General features: G+C 56.9%; 2 protein-coding genes across 6 annotated transcripts; both read right to left on the bottom strand.

Moving 5' to 3' along the window:
• Positions 1 to 2,110: 2,110 nt before the first annotated feature.
• Positions 2,111 to 10,157, bottom strand: KEAP1 (kelch like ECH associated protein 1). Of its 3 annotated transcripts, none has more exons than XM_057709482.1 (6): positions 9,841 to 10,157; positions 7,027 to 7,712; positions 4,944 to 5,629; positions 3,443 to 3,648; positions 3,010 to 3,186; positions 2,111 to 2,848 (listed from the first exon to the last, which is right to left on the bottom strand). In XM_057709482.1, the coding sequence occupies exons 2-6, from the start codon at positions 7,663 to 7,665 to the stop codon at positions 2,682 to 2,684; spliced, it is 1,875 nt and encodes a 624-aa protein (XP_057565465.1). In that variant the 5' UTR covers positions 7,666 to 7,712; positions 9,841 to 10,157; the 3' UTR covers positions 2,111 to 2,681. The 3 variants fall into 3 exon arrangements, with proteins under 3 accessions (XP_057565465.1, XP_057565464.1, XP_057565467.1); XM_057709481.1 differs by lacking the exon at positions 9,841 to 10,157 and adding an exon at positions 9,424 to 9,819; XM_057709484.1 differs by lacking the exon at positions 9,841 to 10,157 and adding an exon at positions 8,653 to 9,413.
• A 2,542-nt stretch (positions 10,158 to 12,699) lies between these two features.
• S1PR5 (sphingosine-1-phosphate receptor 5) lies at positions 12,700 to 19,052 on the bottom strand. 3 transcript variants are annotated; one of them, XM_057710396.1, is made up of 2 exons: positions 19,002 to 19,052; positions 12,700 to 14,836 (listed from the first exon to the last, which is right to left on the bottom strand). In XM_057710396.1, exon 2 carries the CDS (start codon positions 14,816 to 14,818, stop codon positions 13,622 to 13,624), a length of 1,197 nt encoding a protein of 398 aa, XP_057566379.1. In that variant the 5' UTR covers positions 14,819 to 14,836; positions 19,002 to 19,052; the 3' UTR covers positions 12,700 to 13,621. The 3 variants fall into 3 exon arrangements, with proteins under 3 accessions (XP_057566379.1, XP_057566378.1, XP_057566377.1); XM_057710395.1 differs by lacking the exon at positions 19,002 to 19,052 and adding an exon at positions 16,677 to 16,823; XM_057710394.1 differs by lacking the exon at positions 19,002 to 19,052 and adding an exon at positions 16,263 to 16,661.
• Between the last annotated feature and the right edge of the window lie 211 nt (positions 19,053 to 19,263).

Genomic DNA, 19,263 nt, shown 5'->3' with positions numbered 1-19,263 from the left:
TAAATAAATAAATATTTAAATCATGACCCTCACCCAGCACAATCGTTACTACTGCGTCAGCATCTGGCTTATCTGCAGAGTGACCAATGAACCTGGTTTACTGGGGCTAAGTGGTTCCTGGGATGCCAGCCTTTCAGTGTTCAAACTGCAAAAGTCCCAGACAAGCTGGGATGAGTTGGTCACCTTACTCTCCCACTAGGGTGTAGTCTCCATGAAGGCAGGGATCATTGCGGCTTGTTCACTGCTAAAGCCCCAATGCCCAGCAGAGTAAGGCCTAAAATAAAGTTGTTTTCTGCAGTTAGAAAGTGAACATAGGGACTTCCCTGGTGCTCCAGTGGTTAAGAATCCGCCTTCCAATGCAGGGGACGCGGGTTCTATCCCTGGTTGGAGAGGGATGAAGACCCCACATGCCCCAGGGCAAGTAAGCCCGAGCGCCACAACGAAAGATCCCGAGTGCTGCAACCAAGACCCGACACAGCCAAAAATAAAATAAAATAATAAATATTTTTTAAAAAAAAGTGAACATAAATACTCACTTTTGTTGGTCTAGCAGCTCACACAGGGCCTGGCACCCAGTAGGTGTCTGGGTACCATTTTTGCAGGTAAGAAACTGTTTACCTGACTGCTGACACCCAAACTGCTTCAATGAATCAGCTAACCCTGAAATCAAGACCAGGGCTCTAACCCCTCTGAAAGGAAACACCACTCCAGGGTAGGTTGTGGGCCTTCTGGCAACCGCATTACATTAGATTAGATGGTTGTCTCTGGCTACTGCGCACTGACCCCACAGGACCTCTTTAATATCCCCTCTCACAAACACAGAGGTAGAGCTTGTTATGGCTGACAGGGGCTGCTTTGGTGTACTCCAGTGGCCAAATCTGCATTATGCCACTTAGTGGCCGTACAACATTGGGCAAGTCACTTCTTTGAAGCCCCGCTTCTCACTTGTGAAGAATTCAGGCTTGCCCTTCTTAGCTCACAGCACTACTGAGGACCAAATAATGTGTAGAAACACTGTGCAAATGCTAGAAGTCTATCTAGATATGTTTACAATTCCAAGTCCTCCCCCATCCATTCAATGCAGCCAACATATTTTTGTTTTTAGTTTTTTTTTCTTTTTGGCGGTGCTGCTCAGCCTGTGGGATCTTAGTTCCCCAACCAGGGATCAAACCTGGGCCCTGGCAGTGAAAGCAATGAATCCTAACCACTAGACTATCTGGGAATTCCCAGATTTATACTCTTATTCCATAAAAACCTTAGGACAATGACCAGAGAACTGGGCAACAAAAACAACTAAGACAAAAACTAAGACAGCCTTCAGGGAGTTCCCCAGTGGCCTAGTGGTTAGGATTTGGCACTTTCACTGCGGAGGCCCAGGTTCGGTCCCTGGTCAGGGAACCATCCTGCATGCCATATGGCATGGCCATCATACAAAAAAAAAAAAAAGTCTTCAGGTGAATTGAGTGAAGCCAGAGATGGGAGGTAGGAAGTTCCCCTTGCAGGGAAGGAATCAACTGTTTCCTGTAAGCCATTTGGAAGAATCTGTGAAATCCCCAATAGTTGAGACCATACTTCATTCTTCTTTTCTCCACTCCCCCAGTGTAGAGTTGACTGGCAGAAGAAAAGATCAAGGCCACATACTCCCTTCACACAAACAGTTCACAAGGAACCAGGCTATTGAACCCTTTGCCTAAGAAAATTCCCAAGAACCCCTTTGTCCTTTTAACACCCAGGCACCTAAATAAAAGAAAAGGCTCAGCTATGTTACTGAAGTGCATAAAGATGACCACATGGACATCCACCGAATTTGGAAGGCATGCTGGGGATAGTCTGCCTTAAAATATAAACTGTGCGTGTATGAAATTAACCTCCGGGAGCCCTAGGAGAGGCGTCAAGGAGTTGGGCCATTGTCTTTGAAGCGGCTGAAAGTGACAAAGTAAGCCCTGTGTGGCTCACCCGTGGGGAGAAAGATGCCCTATGTATCCAAATTCAATGGGCCCAGATAACAAACTGGTTTCAAATCCAAGCCCTAAATCAGAGACTTGAGTTCATTTCAGGAGAAGAGTCCTTTCTGTCCCATGGGTGCGAGACCTCCAGCTGAGAGCCTGGGTGGAAGACACTAGTTAGTTTGTTCTTTATTTTCGTTGGAAAGTTACAGGGTTACTTATCAACAAAATGACTGTCCTGGGCAGCGATATCCAGTGGTTTCCATGTACAGGCCCATCCCTGGGGGCCACACCTCTGGAGGGGCCTCACCCCTGAAGCCTCAGTCGGCTCCTTCCCAGGCCTCCAGGAACCAATCGCAAAGATGCAGGGAACAAAAACCAGCCTGTCCTCAGCACCTGCTTTCATCCCAAAGGGAGGTGGCGGCTGCTGGTGGGGGACCCAGGCCTAGTCTCGGGGTAGCGGGTGTGGGGGCCTCTCTCCGGGGAGCCTGCCCTTCCCGCACCCACCTCCTGGGCAGGCCCTCTTGGACATTCCTGGGACTACTCTGACGGGCTCACGGGTTCCCACTCTGGGCTTCTTTTCTTTCGAGTTGTCATTTTAACACTGAGGCATCCCAGCCTCCCATCCAGGAGGACAAACATTTGCTCTGTAGCCTTTTCTTTTGTCCCTGTTTTTGTACAAACATGACAATACTCTGAATCAGACCATTTTTTTGCCCAAGAAACAAAAGTGACTCAACAGGTACAGTTCTGCTGGTCAATCTGCTTCCGGCAGGGCTCCATGGTGACAGCGACACCAACCCCACTCCGGCCAGATGTCATGCGGGTCACCTCACTCCAGGTGTCCGTGTCTGGGTCGTAACACTCCACGCTGTCCAAGAATGTGTGACCGTCGTAGCCTCCTGCAGGGAGAGCGGAAGGGATGGTGGCTCCCTCCGAGGGCAGGGGGAAAAGGAGGAGGAAGAAACCACGAGAAGTCTTCCTACCTGAATGGGGGCCCACCCCACCTAAAGATGGGGCTAGGTAGGCTTCTCCACCCAGGCCCCCACCCCCAGGGCCTCACCGAGAACGTAGATTCTTCCCTGGTGCACAGTAATTCCCAGGGCACTTCGCCGATGCTTCATGGGGGCTACGAACGTCCACGTTTCTGTCTCCACGTCGTAGCGTTCCACGCTGTTCAGCTGGTCCTGACCATCGTAGCCCCCCGCAGCATAGATACAGTTGTGCAGGACGCAGACTCCTAAGTGGTACCATGCAGAGGGGGTGACTCTGGGGCCACCTTCTTAGGGAGGGAAAACCCTCCCCTCTCCCTTCTCCCCTTTCCCGAGGGACCCTTTAGAAACAAAGCCAGGAGAGAACAGCACGGACTCTATCAGAATGTAGCTCTCCCGTGTGTGCCTCAGAGTTCGAGGCTGAAACAGGAGGCCTGGCTGAGTTTCACTTCAGGGGTGGGGAGGGCGTTCCTCTTCGCTCCCCTCCCCGCGGCCCCCGCCCACCTGCCCCACTTCGGATGGTGTTCATCGGTGTGATCATTCGCCACTCGTTTCTCTCCGGGTAGTAACACTCGGCTGAGTTGAGGCGGTTCGTCCCGTCAAAGCCCCCGACCGCGTAGAGCAGACGGTTGAGGACAGCCACTCCCACCCCGATCCTTCGTGTCAGCATTGGGGCCACCAAGTGCCACTCGTCCCGCTCCGGCTCATACCTGCAACGACATCATAACAATGACAACAGCAACCACAGCTGACCTGGAACACTGACCCCCCGCCCCCCCCCCACCATGCACACTGATATTCAGCTGTCTTCATGCACTTGAACTCTTTAATTCTCACAAGGATTCCCTAACACGCAAGTTATCAGTAGGTCCATTTTCCAGATGAGGAAACTGAGGTTCACAGCTGCCATCTGCTCAAAGTCACACGCACATCTGTTGGACTGCAGTGGCTCCATCACACCACTGCCTGTGCTGAGTGTTATGTGTACAATCTCACCAAAGCCCCACCCAGCCTGGTGGGGAAGGTAGCCCTCCTTATCGTCCCCCACTTTACAGATGACAAGACGGAGGCACAGAGAGGTGAGGTGGCATGCCCAGGGTCACTCAGGAAGTGGCAGAGCTGGGGTTTGATCCAGCCCCCTCGGACACCAGAACTCCAGTCCTAACCACTAGGCGACCGCCTGGCATGGTTCTTCTCAAAGTATGATGCTCAGAGATGGAGTAACCATATGTCCCCGTTGGCCCAGGCACTTCCAGTTCGGGCCTGTGCTCCTGGAATAATTCATAGGGCCCCCCCTTTTTTTTTTCCTCAAAAGTGGCCTGCTGAGGGTGATACATCATCCCATCTTCCTATTCACAGACCATGTACCTTAGAAGCCTCTGGGGTGTTTAAAATTCCTACTCCTCAGCCTCACTCCAAATCCACCAATCCCAGATCTCCAGCATCCTCCTATGGTGAGCCGGGGAGTTTTAACAAGTTTCAGGTGAGAACTGTGTCCTGGCTCACACTTCTGGAAAACGAGAAGGTGGAGGACTAGGCTGTATCAGAGTCAAAAGCCCAAAATACTTAGCTTCTAAACACAGGATCACCATGCACAGTTGTGCAGACTGGGCACTGCACAAGGGCACCACATCTAAGGGGGCACCTTCCACATAACAGGCCTCATGCATATGTTTATTACAACCATTTGTGGACAGGTGGCAATGAGGTGTCATGTTTTCACAAAATTAGCATATTACAACAATTTCAAATGGATGGAACTTTTCCCAAATCTGCATGAAGTTGCTGTGTGGGTTCGTGACAGCCCTGTAAACAGTTCCTAGGCCCGGACACATCACGGCCATAAATCCCCCAGGAGTTTAGCTTCACCTTGAGGCTACCACTCCCTGAAGGCAAGACACAGAGAAAAGCACTGAACAACGGGGGGAGCCCCCAGATCCCAATGGTTCGGGACCTGTTAGCAGCGGAACCCTCTGACCCCACCCCTCTGTACCCCGCCACTCACCTCTCCACACTGTTGTGGTGGATACAGCCATGGGAGCCGCCGACAGCATAGATGTGTCCATCAATGACCCCAACCCCGATGCGGTTTCGAGGTACGCTCATGGAGGCGCAGGGCGACCACTGGTTGGTCATGGGGTTGTAGCAGTCCAGGGCACTGGAGTCGGTGTTGCCATCGGGCGAGTTGTTCCGGCCGCCCACGGCATACAGCAGCCCGCCCACCACACAGCCTGCCAGGCCGCTCCGAGGCACCTGCAGGTCCGCCAGCCGGAGCCATGTGCCATCACTGGGGTTGTAGGCCTCCAGGTAGCTGAGGGACTGGCGGAAGTAACCGCCGGCGGTGTAGATGAGCCGGCCCACCTTGGGCGCCCGGCAGGGCATCACCTGTGTGGGCTTGTGCAGGGTGAGCTCCTGGAAGATCTTCACCAGGTAGTCCTTGCAGCGGGAGTCTGACTGCAGGATCTCGCACTTCTGCAGCTGCATCTGCAGGAAGTGGGGGGTGAGCGAGTGGCAGCGCACAGCCCGCAGCAGCGCCTGCACGTAGAAGCGCCGCTGCTCACAGTCGTACTTGACCCAGTTGATACAGGCGTGGAAGACCTCGGATTCGCAGCGCACGTTCAGGTCGTCCCGGCTGATGAGGGTCACCAGCTGGCAGTGGGACAGGTTGAAGAACTCCTCTTGCTTGGCCACCTGCAGAGGGCATTAGCGTGATGCGCTGACATACGTTTCTCTCCACCCCCCATCCCTCCACCCCTCTGACCCTCAACAGCGCTATATGACCTTATAAGTCACTCAACCTGCCTCTGACGATCTCAGTTTCCTCAGGTGTACAGTGGGGATCTGAATAGTGTGAACCTAACAGTTTGTGAGGACTAAACAAGTTAATACTACTTGCCAGGCGCGGAGTACCTAAGTACTCAGGTAAATGGGCAAAGACACAATGTATGTTTTTGTATCATTTTGTATTTGAACTATAAGAATGTTACTCTTTTTCTTTTAATGAAATTACTTTTTCAAAAGAACAGACTGACTACAAAGGCAATAGCGATAGAATATTGTAGAAAGAAAAAAAGTTCAGGCTCGAAGAAAGCAGCCTGAGTTGCAATTTTGGCCCACTTCTTTCTTAACTGTGCAACCTCGGGCAAAAGACCTGAAACAATCTGGGCCTTGGTTTTCTCCCTCTATAAAAGAGGGATTAAATTAGTAGCTATCTCATAGCAGGGTAAATCCCAGAGTAAATATTCCTTGTCAGGCACTAGTCTATATAAATAATGTCACCCCACATCAGCGGGTTTCCAACTTTCTGACACCCCAAGCCCATGCAAATCCCTTGAACCCAATGCTGTGTAGGTCAGTGGGAGAGCTTGCTCTTGGACCCCCTTCCTGGAAGCCATAGGCCCTAGGACTAATGCCACAGCTTCTTGGGGCATCTGGTCAACCCCCAGGTGGTAGAGAAGGAAAGGAGTGGAGACCAGAGTACTGTCCATCCCAGCTGGTCCCAGCCACCGGAGGATGACTTTGAAAACTTCCACGAAGGCACTCCAAACCATACCTCCTCCTAGGAGAGCTGGGAAGATTCAGGGATTTAAAGAATAGATATCACTTAGAACAGGGGCTGGTTCATCAAGTGCTCAACAAGCACTTATTTTCTCTATTCACAACTTCCTCCACTTAAAAACGAAAACGAAACAAATAGTGTAAGGACGACACTCCATGGACCAAAGAAAACATGTGTAAGGGTCATACTTGCAGTCAACAGCACGTCACGGGTGTTCAATAAATACTTGCTGACTGCCTGAAACGTCAGCCCTGCTCAGCACAGCAGGCTGGAATTACCAACATATTCACTGCCCCCTGTCCCTACCTTGACCCCAGAAAGACCAGGGAGCCCAAAGATCCACGAAGGCCTCACTTTCCTCAGCTGTCTCCCAGAGTTGCCCCAGATGTGTGGACTAGGAACTCAGAACCCTATTTTTCTCCAGTTCCTTGCCTTGACCCTTCACATCTCAAGGGGAGACAGTGATTACCACCTGTCTGTTCCCTGGTCCTTCCGATGCTGCTCCCAAGCCCTGGCTCCCCTGGCTCACCTCCCCAAAGTGCATGTAGATGTACTCTCGGGCACGCTGGTGCAGCTCGGTACAGCCGATCTGCTCGGCGAAGTTGGCGATGCCGATGGCGTTGCTGGGGTCCAGCTGCTGCACCAGGAAATCACTGCAGGCGCGGACCACGCTGTCGATCTGGTACATGACGGCGCCGTTCATGACATGCAGCACACACTTCTCACCCATGGAGATGGAGGCCGTGTAGGCAAACTCGATGAGGCGCTCCATGACCTTGGGGTGGATGCCCTCAATGGATACCACCTCCATGCCCTGCTCCCGCAGCCCGTTGGTGAACATGGCCTTGAAGACGGGGCTGGATGAGGCCAGCACCACCTTGTGGGCCATGAACTGGGCGGCTGGTGCGTCCTGGTACTTGACCTGCAACGTGACATCGCATAGCTGCTGGCTGAGCCGCAGTTCGTTCATGATGCCGAAGGCCTGCTTGGTGTGGTCCTCCAGGGTGTAGCTAAAGGTGCGGTTGCCATGCTGGGAGGGCGTCACCTCGGCCTTACACTCGGTGGAAGCGTACATCACCGTGTCCCCTGCCCCCTCAGGGCGCTGTGACCTCAGGGGCAGGAATTGGGTGTGGGTCCCGGCCCCGCTAGGCCTGGGTTCCGGCTCCATGGGGTTCCAGGTGACAAGGGACAACAGCACCACTGGTACTCAGGGGCCTGGAGGAGGGAGAGCACAGGGCTGGGGGTAGGGCCTGGGACCAGGCCTTCTTTTCTAAGATAAAGCGACTCTTAGGCCAGTTTTCCTTCCCAAGCCGAGGTGAAGCAGTGTCCATTTGCGCTACCCTAACTGCCCCATGGCCGCACCAGCCCAAGAATCCATCTTAAATCATAGGTCAGATGGTGTCCCTCTCCTGCTCAGAATCCCCTTACAACGCTCTGTGGCACGAAGAGTAAAACCAAACTCTTCAATGGCCTGCAAAGCCCTCCACAGTCAGCTCCTGTCCACCTGTTGTTCCTTTGGCTCATTCTGTCCCTGCTCTCTGGTGGCCCTTCCCTTCCTAGGGCCTGTCCAGCTCATTCCTTCATTCACCTCACCAACATTTACTGAGCATCTACTGTGTGCCAGGCACTGTTCTAGGCACCAGGGACACAGCAGTGGGCAAGACAGGCATGCACTGTGCCCCCCAGGGAGCAGACACTGGGGAGGGAAGGACCATAAGAAAAATCAGCAAGATCTGAGCAGAAACTGGGGTTATGAAGAAAATGACAACAGCACTGGGACACTCTGACGGGGGAGCAGTTTTTTAAAATCAGGTAGTCCAGGCCTCTGTTGGAGCTGAAACCACAAGGGGGAACATATGAAGAAGGTGGGGGTGGAAGTTAGTTTTCCAGGCAGAGGGGAACAGCAAGTGCAAAGGCTCAGAGAAGCAGAATGAGAGACAATCTGGAAAATCAGGGAGGAGTCTAATAAGAAAGAATGGCTACTGAAGGGAGGGATTCCGTGAACCCTGTGGAGTCTGGAGGGCCAAAGCATGAGCTGTATTTTGAAAAGTCCTGCAAGGAGAAGGCAGGGGATCTACAAGAGGCTCCCCCCCCCCCCCCCCCCCCCCCCGCCGGTTCTTCATCTTATCTTTCCCACAGCTCGACTCAGAGTCACCTCCTCGCAGGTTAATTTCCATCCCAGCACTTGTCAGGAATGGAAATGAGCTCCTTTGCTTGCTTGTTGAGGGACGGCCGGTCCCCCTGGCCCTAAGCCCCAGGCTTCAGAGGGCAGGTAGCCCGGTGTAGGTCAGAGCTGTGCCTCCCCTCTCGTGTGCCTCCCCTGCATCTTGCCTGGGCCCTGGCACTGCACAGAGGTCAGTAAGCTGTGGCTGGCTGACTGCCCACTCCAGCTGTGCCTGCCAGAGCGCCCTCCTCCACCGGGCTCTGAGCACCGCTTGGCCGCCTCTCCCAGCCGAGGCCCAGGCCTGCCTCTTGGTCTTTGGCCAATCGGTCAACGGTGCCCCCTGGGCCCTTGGCACTTCCCCCCCACGAAGCGGTAAGTGGGGGACTGCGCATGTCCCGCCTGAGCCGCCGAGGCCTGAAGAAGGGAGGAAGCGACCCCGGCGCGGCTTCTCCACGGCCAGCCCCAGGGCGCAGACCAAGCCCCCCAACGCCCCGGGATCCCCGGGCCTCCGTCCGAGCGGCGCTCCCGGGGCCTCCCGCTCGGCTTGCGTCGCTCCCGGGCCACCCCGCGAGTCGCGCCGTCCAACAAAAGGATGGGACTCGAGCCGCGCCCTCCGGACCCTCGGCGGAGCCGCGGGAACCCCGAGGCGACCGGGCCCGCATCGCCCAGTTCTCCGGCCCCCGGCCACGGCCGCAGGGCGCTCCCGGCCCACGGTGCCCTGGGCCCGGGCGCGGACCGCCGCGCGCAGACCGCCTCACTCACCCCGCCATGGCCGCGCTCGGGCTCCGCCTCCGTCGCCCAGGCCCGGGCGCCTCCATCGCAGCGCGCAGGGGGGGAGGCGCGGAACGCGCGCAGGTCACCATGACTAAGCAGAGCCGGGCGCCGGCCGTGTCAGAATAAAAGTCCCCGCGGCCCCAGGCCTCGGGCGGCGGGGACGGCGGGGACCGCGGAGGGGCCGCTCCCCCCCCCTCCCGCCCACGCTAGCTGTCGCCCAGTTGCGCAGCCCCAGCGCGGCGGCCACAGCGCAGGTCACTGCGGCGGGGCCGAGGACCGCAGCCCTCGGGGCACCCAGCCGCGTGGTCGGAGCCGCTGAGAATCAGAGCCCCAGGTTCGAGGCCCAGCGCTTCCCCGCACCAGGGATCAGCGGACACCCCTCCCCGCCGCCGCCGCCGCCCTCACCTGCGTCGCTGCGTAGCCTCCGCTGCTCTTGCCGCGCGCGGGTCGGGGATGCCAGGGGCGCGGCGGTGGCTCGGGGCACGGTGGTGCCACCCGCGCACCGAGTTCCGGGAAGGCCGAGGGGCCGTGGCCCGGCCCGGGGCGGCTCCCGCCCGCCTCACTTTCGCTCTCGGGGACCCGCGGCGCTTCCGCCGTCGGGGGGGGGCCTCGGCTCCGGGGCGGCAGGGCCTGCGGGGTCGCAGCAGTTGAGTGGGGGGCAGCCTCGGGGGACGCCCGGAAAGGAGGCGGGGAGAGGGCGGAGAGGGCGCGGCGGGGAAGAAGTCGCGATTCCCCGCCCTTCCCTCAGGTGCCCGGCGCCCATGGGCGAGGAATGGGGCGTCGGGCGAGGAATGGGGCGTCGGGCAAGGAATGGGGCGTCGGGCGAGGGCGCGCGGCCAAGCCCACCCGCCCGTTCCCCTTTCGCAGTCCCTTCATCCGTCGTCTCAGCGCGGGTCTTCGCTCCACCACCTGCTCTTCTCCCTTTAACTCCACACAGTGCAAGCCTCATATTAAGGCGGCCGCAGGATCCAGCTAGAATTGTCTACCTACTTGGAATTTTCATTGTCTTTATTTTTTAGGTTTTTTTGTTTTTTTTTTTTTTAGTTATCTCCAATCTAGAGGCGCGTGAAGCTCGCAGGCGGGAATTCGAACGCCTTCTCTGCCACTCTCTAGCTCTGCGGATGGGCCCATAATTTAACTTCTCCATGCTTCAGTTTCCTCCCTAGTAAAATGTTAATAATAAAGGCACCTACCTGGTAGGTTATCAGGAGAACTAAATGAGAACGCTAGCGCCCAATAAATAAGAGGTATTGTTATTTTTAATTGCGGGTGATACAGATTTGCCATTTATGCTGTTGGTGATATAAAGTTAGCTTTTAAGTAAATGTCTTTAAGTTTTTTTTTTTTTAAGAGTCCATCTATGTGAAAAGCTACACTGTATAGATGTTGGTCTGGGAAAGGATTCCGCCCACCCCGCGGAGTGAACTTGGAAGATTTAGCCTCCCTGCTCGGAGTCTGGGATTAATCCGGCGCCGGAGGCTGGGGTGGGGTTCCCCTCCCCTCCCCTCTCTTCCCCTCCTTCCATTAGGGTTGCTTCCAGCTGCGGTTCTGGATAGCTCCAGAGTGGGCGCCAAATACTGTACAGGGAGTGCCCTAGGCTGTGGGGAAACCCCCGCACTCTCCTCCATAGGCCGAAGGAAGCCTCCGGCATCTCTCAAGCCCTGTGACCCAGAGGTGCCACGTGTAGAAATTTATCCAAGGTACACTTGCACAGGTGCAGGAGGATGTATGTATACAGATGTTTATTGCAACACTGTGTATAAAGGCAAAGTGCTGGGCTCAACACGTGTCCCTTCCTAGGGCCCTAGTGTAATATGTGGTGGTACGTGTATGCTATGAAATACCATGCAGCCAGTGAAAAGAAGCAAGATGTTAGCTGTATGAATGTTTACCTCAACTTTTTTTTTTAATGTGAAAAAAAGAAAGAAAAAAAAAGAACAAGTGCTGTGGACTGAACTGTGCCCCCCTCATCATCATATATTGAAGCCCTAACCCCCAAGGTGATGGTATTTGGAGACGGGGATTTGGGGAGGTAATTAGGTTTAGATGAGGTCATAAGGGTGGGGCCCTCACGATGGCATTAGTGCCCTTACCAGCAGAGACACCAGAGAGTTTGCTGTCTTCCTGCACCATGTGAGGACACAGCCAGAAGCCACACAGAAGACATAGCTGTCTACAAGTCAGGAGGAGAGCTCTCACCAGAACCCAAGCATGCTAACACCTTGATCTTGGACTTCCAGCCTCCAGAATTGTGAGAAGTAAATTTTGGTTGTTTAAGCCACCTAGGCTATGGTATTGTTTATGGCAGCCAGAGCCGATTAACACAGTACAAAATCTAGACAATGGAGAGCAGCGCTAAAGTTGCGTAAAAAGAGAGAAGCTGTATTTGCATTTCAGCTCATTTATCCACAGAATAGCTCTGGAAGTTTCCCAACTGTATATGCATCCAGGAGGGGGAACTGGTGCTTTTTTAATTTTGTAAAATGTGAACAAATGAATAATTCTTCTGCCATCACACCATCAAACAACTGAACAATGGGGTGGAATGTCTCAGGAGCCTGGGGATAGGGGAACCAGGCCAGGTGAGAAATTGGGTCCAGTTCTTGAAGTGCCCTGGGATGTGACCCCAGGCTTGAGTGTGTTTGTATTCCAGGAAGCAGGCTGGTTTCCCTTTCATGCGTCCCCCAGGCACGGCCTGAGCGGCCTGAGCATGGCTCACGGAGACTCAGTTCCCCAGTCTGGGTCAGTGGCCCACCAAAACACACAGCGACTGCCTGCAGTTCCTCTGTTTCCCGGAAGGTGGCGTGCCGCAATTGGAGCCCGAAGCCCCTAGTCCTTTCCCCACCCTCACCCCGCCCCTCTCCCGCCCGCCCATCCGCACAGAGGTTAGGAATGCGATTGGGGACAGCTGGGGGCCGGGGACAGTGCGCCTGGAGGCTTTTATGGGCACAAATGGGGCCCTAATATCCTTCAAGGACCGAAAATGCAGGCCCTTTAAGGAGGTAGTGTCAGCCTGGACATAACAGACCCCTCCAGAGGGGCCAGACATCAAGCCTGTGCCTCCTCAGACCTCGGAGCCAGACCGCCTGGTCTGGGGTCCTGGCTCAGATAATGGGGCAAGGTACTCAGTTCTTGGAGTTTCCTCATCTGTCAAATGGGGGTGAGGAAACCTACCTTTCAAGGTTGCAGTAAGTGTGAGAAAAAGGCCTGTCCTGGGCCTAGCAGTATGGGGGCAACTAGCCAGGCACAATAAACTAATCTCTGTTTTATTATTCAATTATATTTTTATTTTTTATGAAGGATCTGACACCACATTCCAAAGAAATCTTGTTTCAGATAGGAATTGGCTGAGACTCCCAGAGTCAAATTTTGGGGTGCCTGTCTTTAGCCTCTCCTCTAAAGTGAAGAGCTGTCCTTGACTCCTTTCTCCCCCATACCCAATTCCTTGGTACTTCTGTCCAATACTTCCCAAGTCTGTGGAGAATCCACACGGCCTGAGTCTTTATCATTACCCCCCTAGGCCAGTGCAGTCACCATCACCTTGTTCTAGCTTTGCCCTCCACAGAGACCAGAGGCATCTGTAAACATCTGAGCCAGATTAAGTCCCTCCTCTGCCTAGAATCCTCCATGAATCCCACTTCACTCAGAGCAAAAGAAACTCCTCCCCTAGATCCATAAGGCCCTGCACCATCTGTCCCATTATTTCCCTGGGCTTTGTTTCCTCCTACTCTCCCTCTCCACCCCTGCTCCAGCCACACTGAGATCCATGCCTTTCAGAGAACACACAGGCATGTTCTAGCCTCAGGGCCTTTGCACCTGCTGCTCCTCACACCCTGAAATGATTTTCCTTCAGAAATTCCCAAGACAATCCTTCTTACATCACATGTCACCACCTCAGCAGAGAGGTATCCCCTGACCACCATCGCATCATTGTATCGTCACTGGAATTATCTCCATACCTCTTCACTCCGTTACTGTCCATGTCCACCACCAGAACATCAATTCCACAAGGGCCAGGATTTTTGTCTGTTTTGTTCATTGCTGTGGGGTTTAGCATCAGTAAAATACATTTTCCTGCGTCTTTTCTGCTTCCAACCATCTTCAGCTGCTTTTCTTATAAATTCCTTTATTTAAAGTAGAAGTCTGCAAATGAGCTCTTGGGGAGGAAACGGTAGGCCAAAGGGCATCAGTCTGCGGGGGGCGGGGGTACCAGGGTCCGGGCGACTGTGAGCGCGCCAGGACTGCCGGTCGAGCCGCTGGTGTCCAGCCCGTCCCGCTGGGGCGACGAGCGCTCGGAGTGGCTGGAGCTGCCGTCCAGGCCAGGAGGCAGCCAGCGCTGCAGGCCTCCCGAAGCCCCAGGGGCGCTCCCGGACCGCAGGGAGGCACCGGTCCCTCGGCTGCACGGGCGACGGCCGCAGCAGATGAGGCGCAGAAGCGCGTGGCGCATGTCGCGGTTGGTGAACGTGTAGATGATGGGGTTCAGAAGAGAGTTGGCCATGGCCAGGCCCAGGAAGGGGTCCGCCTGCAGGAGCACAGGGCAGGCGCGCGCCGGGCACGCCACGTCCAGCAAGAGCAGCAGGAAGAGGGGGCCCCAACAAGCCATGAAGGCCAGGAGCACCACGCTGAGAGTGCGCAACAGCGCCAACGAGCGCGGCGTGCGGCCTGCCCGGCTCAAGGCGCCCTCGCCAGCCCCCGGGCGGGCCCGCAAGCACCGCGCTTTGGAGCGCACCTGGCAGTAGATCCGCGTGTAGAGTGCACAGATGGCGGCCAGGATGCCAACAAAGGCGAGCACGCAGAAGAGCACGTAGGCCTTGGCGTAGAGCGGCAGGACCGTGGAGCAGGCGTCCAGACGGCCCAGACAATTCCAGCCGAGCGAGGGCAGTAGCCCGAGCAGCAGTGACACGCCCCAGGCGGCGGCCGCCAGCGCCAGCGTGCGCCCCCGACGGGCGGTGGGCCCGGGTCCCCGGCGCTCCATGGTGAGGAGGCGCTCAAGCGCGATGGCTAAGAGGCTCAGCACGGACGCGGAGAGCGCCACGAAGACGCCACCCTCACGAGCGAACCAGAGCGCGGGCGACAGGCGCAGGGTGAGAGGCCCCGACAGCAGGATGTTGGCGGCATAGGCGGCGCCCGCCAGCAGGTCGGACAGCGTGAGGCTGCCCAGGAGCAGGAACATGGGCGCATGGAAGCGCGGGTGGCGTCCGAGCACGATCAGCACGGCTAAGTTCTCGAGTACGATGAGTGCGCACACGGCCAGGCACACCACAGCGTCGGCGCGCAGCCCCGCGCCGGGCTGGTAGCGCGCACCGCGGAGCTTGCCGGTGTAGTTGTAATGCAGGACGATGACCTCGCTCACTGGCGCTGGCCGCAGCAGCCCCGGCTCCATGGGCCGCCTGCCCGAGGGCTGCGGAGAGGTTGGGTGCAAAATCAGACCTGGCGTGAACCATCCCCGCGGCCTGCGGAGGCGGGCACGGGCGGGGCCTCACCTGAGAAGGGGGCCCTAACCACCTATTCCCTACCCAACACGCATGCCGGGAACCAGAGGGAGTTTGGGATGGAATGGGGGGGGGGGGGGAGGGGTGTCCATGGAGACAGGCCGACACAAAGACACATAAATAATATCACAAGGGGACAGGGTAGCACACAGTCCCGCTAGTAATTCACACACAAGCAGGGCTAGCCGGAGGCATATTAATCATAGACAGAAAGAGCCACACACAGAAAGGGACACAAAAATAGAGTGACACACCGGCAAGGACATGTGCACAGATAGTTACAAACTAGGGCAAAATGCGCAGCTACACCCCATCAGGGAAACACGAAAGTACATTCAAACATGGATGGAGAGACACAGGCAGAGATACACAAATTCTGCCACAGGCAGACGGGATCTTATGCCTAGTCTCACAGGCCCCAATTTCACAAACTCCGCCCACACCCAGCCTGGAACCCAGAGCCCCACAATCTGCACGCCTCGCTGCACACAGGGCTTTTTCTGCGAACCCCCCTTCATCCACCGCAAAACCCCAGTGAGAAAGCTGAGCCTATCCACCTCTTTTGCAAAGGCAAAGCCTGAGGGCAAGCAGACAGGATCCACATCTCACAGACTCTTGCAGAGGGGCATACATACATGTCATTAAAGTATAATAATACCTCCCAGCTGTGACTGGGCCCTGTAATCCCCTCGACAATTCTCCCCTTAGCCCCAATTTACAGATGAGGAAGCTGAGGCTCAAAGTACCTCGCATAGAAGCAGGCACAAAGGTTTTCATGCTGCCACACAAACACATCCATGCCACACAAACACATCCATGGGAGTCCCACTTGACAGATAAGAAAACCAAGGCCCTGGGAGTGGAACGGACATAGTTGGACATGGCAGAAACCAACGCATCCCCAGACGGCTTCAGCCTCACACAGGGAAGCAGGCGCAAATACAAGCTCACAGGGAGTCAGGGACTCAGCCACGCTGGGGGAAAGGGGGCATCAAGTACCCTCAGATACGGGTTACTCTCGCTCCGTTGGGGACACTGCGCAGAGGCTCACGCCCTGTGCACCGCCCGCCTCGCCTCGTCTCGCCTGGAGGCAGGAGTGAGGTAGTGAAACTTGCAGTGGCATGGCCGGGAGAGGGCGAGGCCGGGGGATTCCGGGTGCCCCCCACCCCCATCCCGGGTCGCGCATCCAGTCCCGAAGTCGTCGGTTTTCCCCTCCCGAGAAGCCTTCGGGAAAGGCCCGGGAAACCCAAGCAAGGGGACGAGGGTGGTGACCAGGGCAACCCGCTCCGGGCCAGGCCGAGCCCCGCGCCAAAGGACCCAGTGCTGTACACTCACCCCTGCGCCCAGGTGGTGCGCGCTCAGCAGACCAGCGGCTTGGAGCCGAGTGACCCGCCGCTGTTCGGGGGGCGGGGCTGGAGCTGACAGCAGAGGGGGCGGGCCCGCAAGGCCGAGCACTAGCGGTCGCAGGCAGTTGCCCCCTCCCCTCGGGGCCCGGGCTCCCAGCCCGTGGCTGCCAGCCGGAACGCGCCCTGGTGGCGACTGGCACCGGCCAGCCCTCGGCTCCCCCGTCCGGGCCTGGGCTGCCTTCCCAGGGACGCTCCGTCGCGGTGGGAGGGCCCGGAGACAAGAGAAGGGGGAAGGTTCTTCAGCCGGGGCGGCCGCAACCCGAGCCTCTTCCCCACCCCCTCCTCCCAGTAGAGGGGTCCTCTCTGTCCTCCGGGCACTGGTCCCTCCCCACGTTGTACCTACCGACTAATTGAACCTCCTGGGCTGCACCCCAAGGACGTCCCGTCGGCAGAGGGACCCTGGCAACCCGGATTAGGAAGGGTCTTCGGCAGCTAGAGCCTCAATCCCCTCCACCCACCCATCCCCCGCCAGCAGATGGGTCCCGTCGGCTTCCGGGCTCAGGCCCCACCCCATTTCCCCGCTCCCACCCCCGATTTGGGGCGAGTGGGGGAGGGGCAGGCGCAGTCACGATTCTAGTGGGAACCTTTTCCTCCCCTGATAAGAGGACAGTCTGGCTCGTAAGTCCCCCTGGTTCTCCCGCTTCCCCCACCCCGGCTCTCTCACCCTTATCACTCCCGACAACGTGATTTCCTCGGTTATCATGTTTCTGGACTGTGTGCCCCCCAGACAGTCAGCCCCACAGGGGCAGGGATTTGCGTGCCGTCGTGGGCACTGCCTGGGCACAGCCTGTGCCCAACGAGCAGCTGCTGAGTGAGTGCATGAGTGAATGTCTCCCGCACTTTCTCTGTGTGTCTCTCTCTCCTGTTCTCTCAGGGTCCCTCCGTCTCTGTTTCTCCCCTTCTCTGTGTGTGTCTCTCTCAGTCGCTTCTTTGTCTTTCTCGGTTTTGTGTCTCTCTCCCACGCCTCTCCCAGGCCTCCGCTCCTCCACCGGGCCAGTCCCAGCTGGCCCCGCACCCCCACCCCCAGTTCCCAGGAGCTTCCAGGCTGAGAAGCTCCCTCCGACCAGAGGCCACAGCCGGGAAGGGGGGCAGGGCCTGGCTGTCGCGCGACCTTCACCAGGACTGTGCCCTTTGCACTGGCTGCCTCAGGCTTTGCCGGCCACGGGTGGGGTGAGGGCGTCCCAGGGACCACGAGCCAGAGGTTGGGGATGGATCGGAGGGGCGCCCCCCGGGGAAGGGACCACGCGGGGTACCCAGATGGGATCAAATCCCTGTGTAGCCCCTTAGGGATCCCCGTGGCTCCAAATAGAACCGCTCCTGCCTGCTCCGACAGATCACATACCGGGGCAGCACAACCACGGGTGCCAGCGTAGCGGAGGGAGCGCGTTAAGGTTTGGGTCCCGGAGCCCCACAGCTTTCCGAGACCTAGCGAGCTGGAATGAGCCCTGAAGACTCCCCAAATGTGGTGGGGCCATGCCCCGCACAGAGCATGTGCTCAATAAATGACCCCTTTCTGCAAAGGGGAAGCCACACCCCAGGGTGGGAAAGTGGCTTCTTCTCACCTCCCAGGCGGCAATCTCACCTCCCACGGGCCCCACGCGGTGGAGGCGGGGCTCTTCCGGCCACGGGTCCCAGGCCCAGCACCCCCAACTCATGCCACCTCGTGCATGAGATCCCACGAGATCACAGCCCTACACTGCTCCAGACCCTTCCATGGCTCCCTGTGTGGCTCAGAGTAAAAGTCCAAATCCTAACTACAGGCCTTCAAGGCCCACAAGGCCTTGTACAGTCTCTCCTCCTATATCTCTGCTCTTCCTCTGCCGTACTCCCTTCCAGCCCCACTGCGGCTCCCCCCAGTTCCTCACGCACTTCAAGACCTTGGCACTTGGGGATCAGCCTGCCTGGGACACCCTTCCCCCAGCCCTTCCCAACTGGTCACGTCCTCAGAGAGGCCTTCGCGGCTGTGTCCCCCTCCTCCCCAGTGACACATGGCAGTTGGCATCATCTGAAATTACCTTGATTATTTACTTGTTCGTTTGGCATACTGTGGGGCTCTGCCCTAGACTCCCAGCTCCAGGAAAGCAGGGACCCTGTCTGTCCCTCTGCCCAGTCACTGAGTTAAGGTTAAGAGCTTGAAGTCTGGGGCCGGGCTTAGCCACTTTGTAATCTAGGACTCCGGGCAAGTGATGCCCGCTCTGAGCCTTGGTGGCCCCTTTTGTAAAATGGATAATGACAGTTGCCCCTCTGAGGGATGCTGTTGAAGAGGAAGGAGGAGGAACAGAGCTATGAGACACAGGTGACACTCACATTCAATAAATGTTAGTTCAGGTGCTACGGGTCATCACTGTATCCCTGAGGGGGAATTAGGAAGGAGTTCAGCTGAGGCCTCATCAACCCCAGGCAGCACTACCACCTTAACTCACCCCCATCCCCTGCCCCCCAGCCATGGCTGGCCTCTTCCCAGGGGAAGGGCACCCCTGGCCTCTGTGCTCCTGCCACAGCCCGCCAGCCTGATGCATGCCTGGGCCGGCATACCTGCCTGGCAGGTTCTGCTGCCAGGGCCCTCACCCACAGGGGCCGCCCCACCCAATCTCTGCCCTCTCTCACTGAGCTGTATCCTCCCCTCTGAAAGAGCGAACTGCCTCCCACCGTCCCCTCACACCCTCACCCATCCAGAGAGTCAGAGGGCTGCAGCAGGACCTCCCATTCTGCCCCTTCGCCATGTCCCTCTGATCGGTCCTCAGGCATGAATGTGGCTAGAGGGAGGTGCAAACTGATAACTTCCCCAAGGCTAGAGACCAGAGCTGTCATGGTTTGATTTCAGCGTGGGGGGGTGGGGGGGTGGGCGGGTGTCTCAAACTGGTAGGCGAAGGGCCAACTCCAGCTCACAACCTCAAGATTTGTTTGGCTCAGAGATTTCCCATTCAAAC

Source organism: Hippopotamus amphibius, chromosome 15, assembly GCF_030028045.1.
Source record: "Hippopotamus amphibius kiboko isolate mHipAmp2 chromosome 15, mHipAmp2.hap2, whole genome shotgun sequence".
Lineage (NCBI taxonomy): Eukaryota > Metazoa > Chordata > Mammalia > Artiodactyla > Hippopotamidae > Hippopotamus > Hippopotamus amphibius.
Note: the sequence above shows the minus strand (reverse complement) of the source record. Positions and strands in the feature narration are given on the sequence as shown.

What these genes read in the sequence shown, in the direction of transcription:
- KEAP1 (XM_057709482.1), bottom strand. Translation starts at nt 7,665, where the DNA reads ATGGAGCCGGAACCCAGGCCTAGCGGGGCCGGGACCCACACCCAATTC. An exon ending in TCTACATGCACTTTGGGGAG is followed by an intron (nt 5,630 to 7,026) that starts GTGAGCCAGGGG and finishes TGCCCTCTGCAG; the next exon opens with GTGGCCAAGCAAGAGGAGTT. An exon ending in GGGAAGAATCTACGTTCTCG is followed by an intron (nt 2,849 to 3,009) that starts GTGAGGCCCTGG and finishes CTCTCCCTGCAG; the next exon opens with GAGGCTACGACGGTCACACA.
- S1PR5 (XM_057710396.1), bottom strand. Translation starts at nt 14,818, where the DNA reads ATGGAGCCGGGGCTGCTGCGGCCAGCGCCAGTGAGCGAGGTCATCGTC.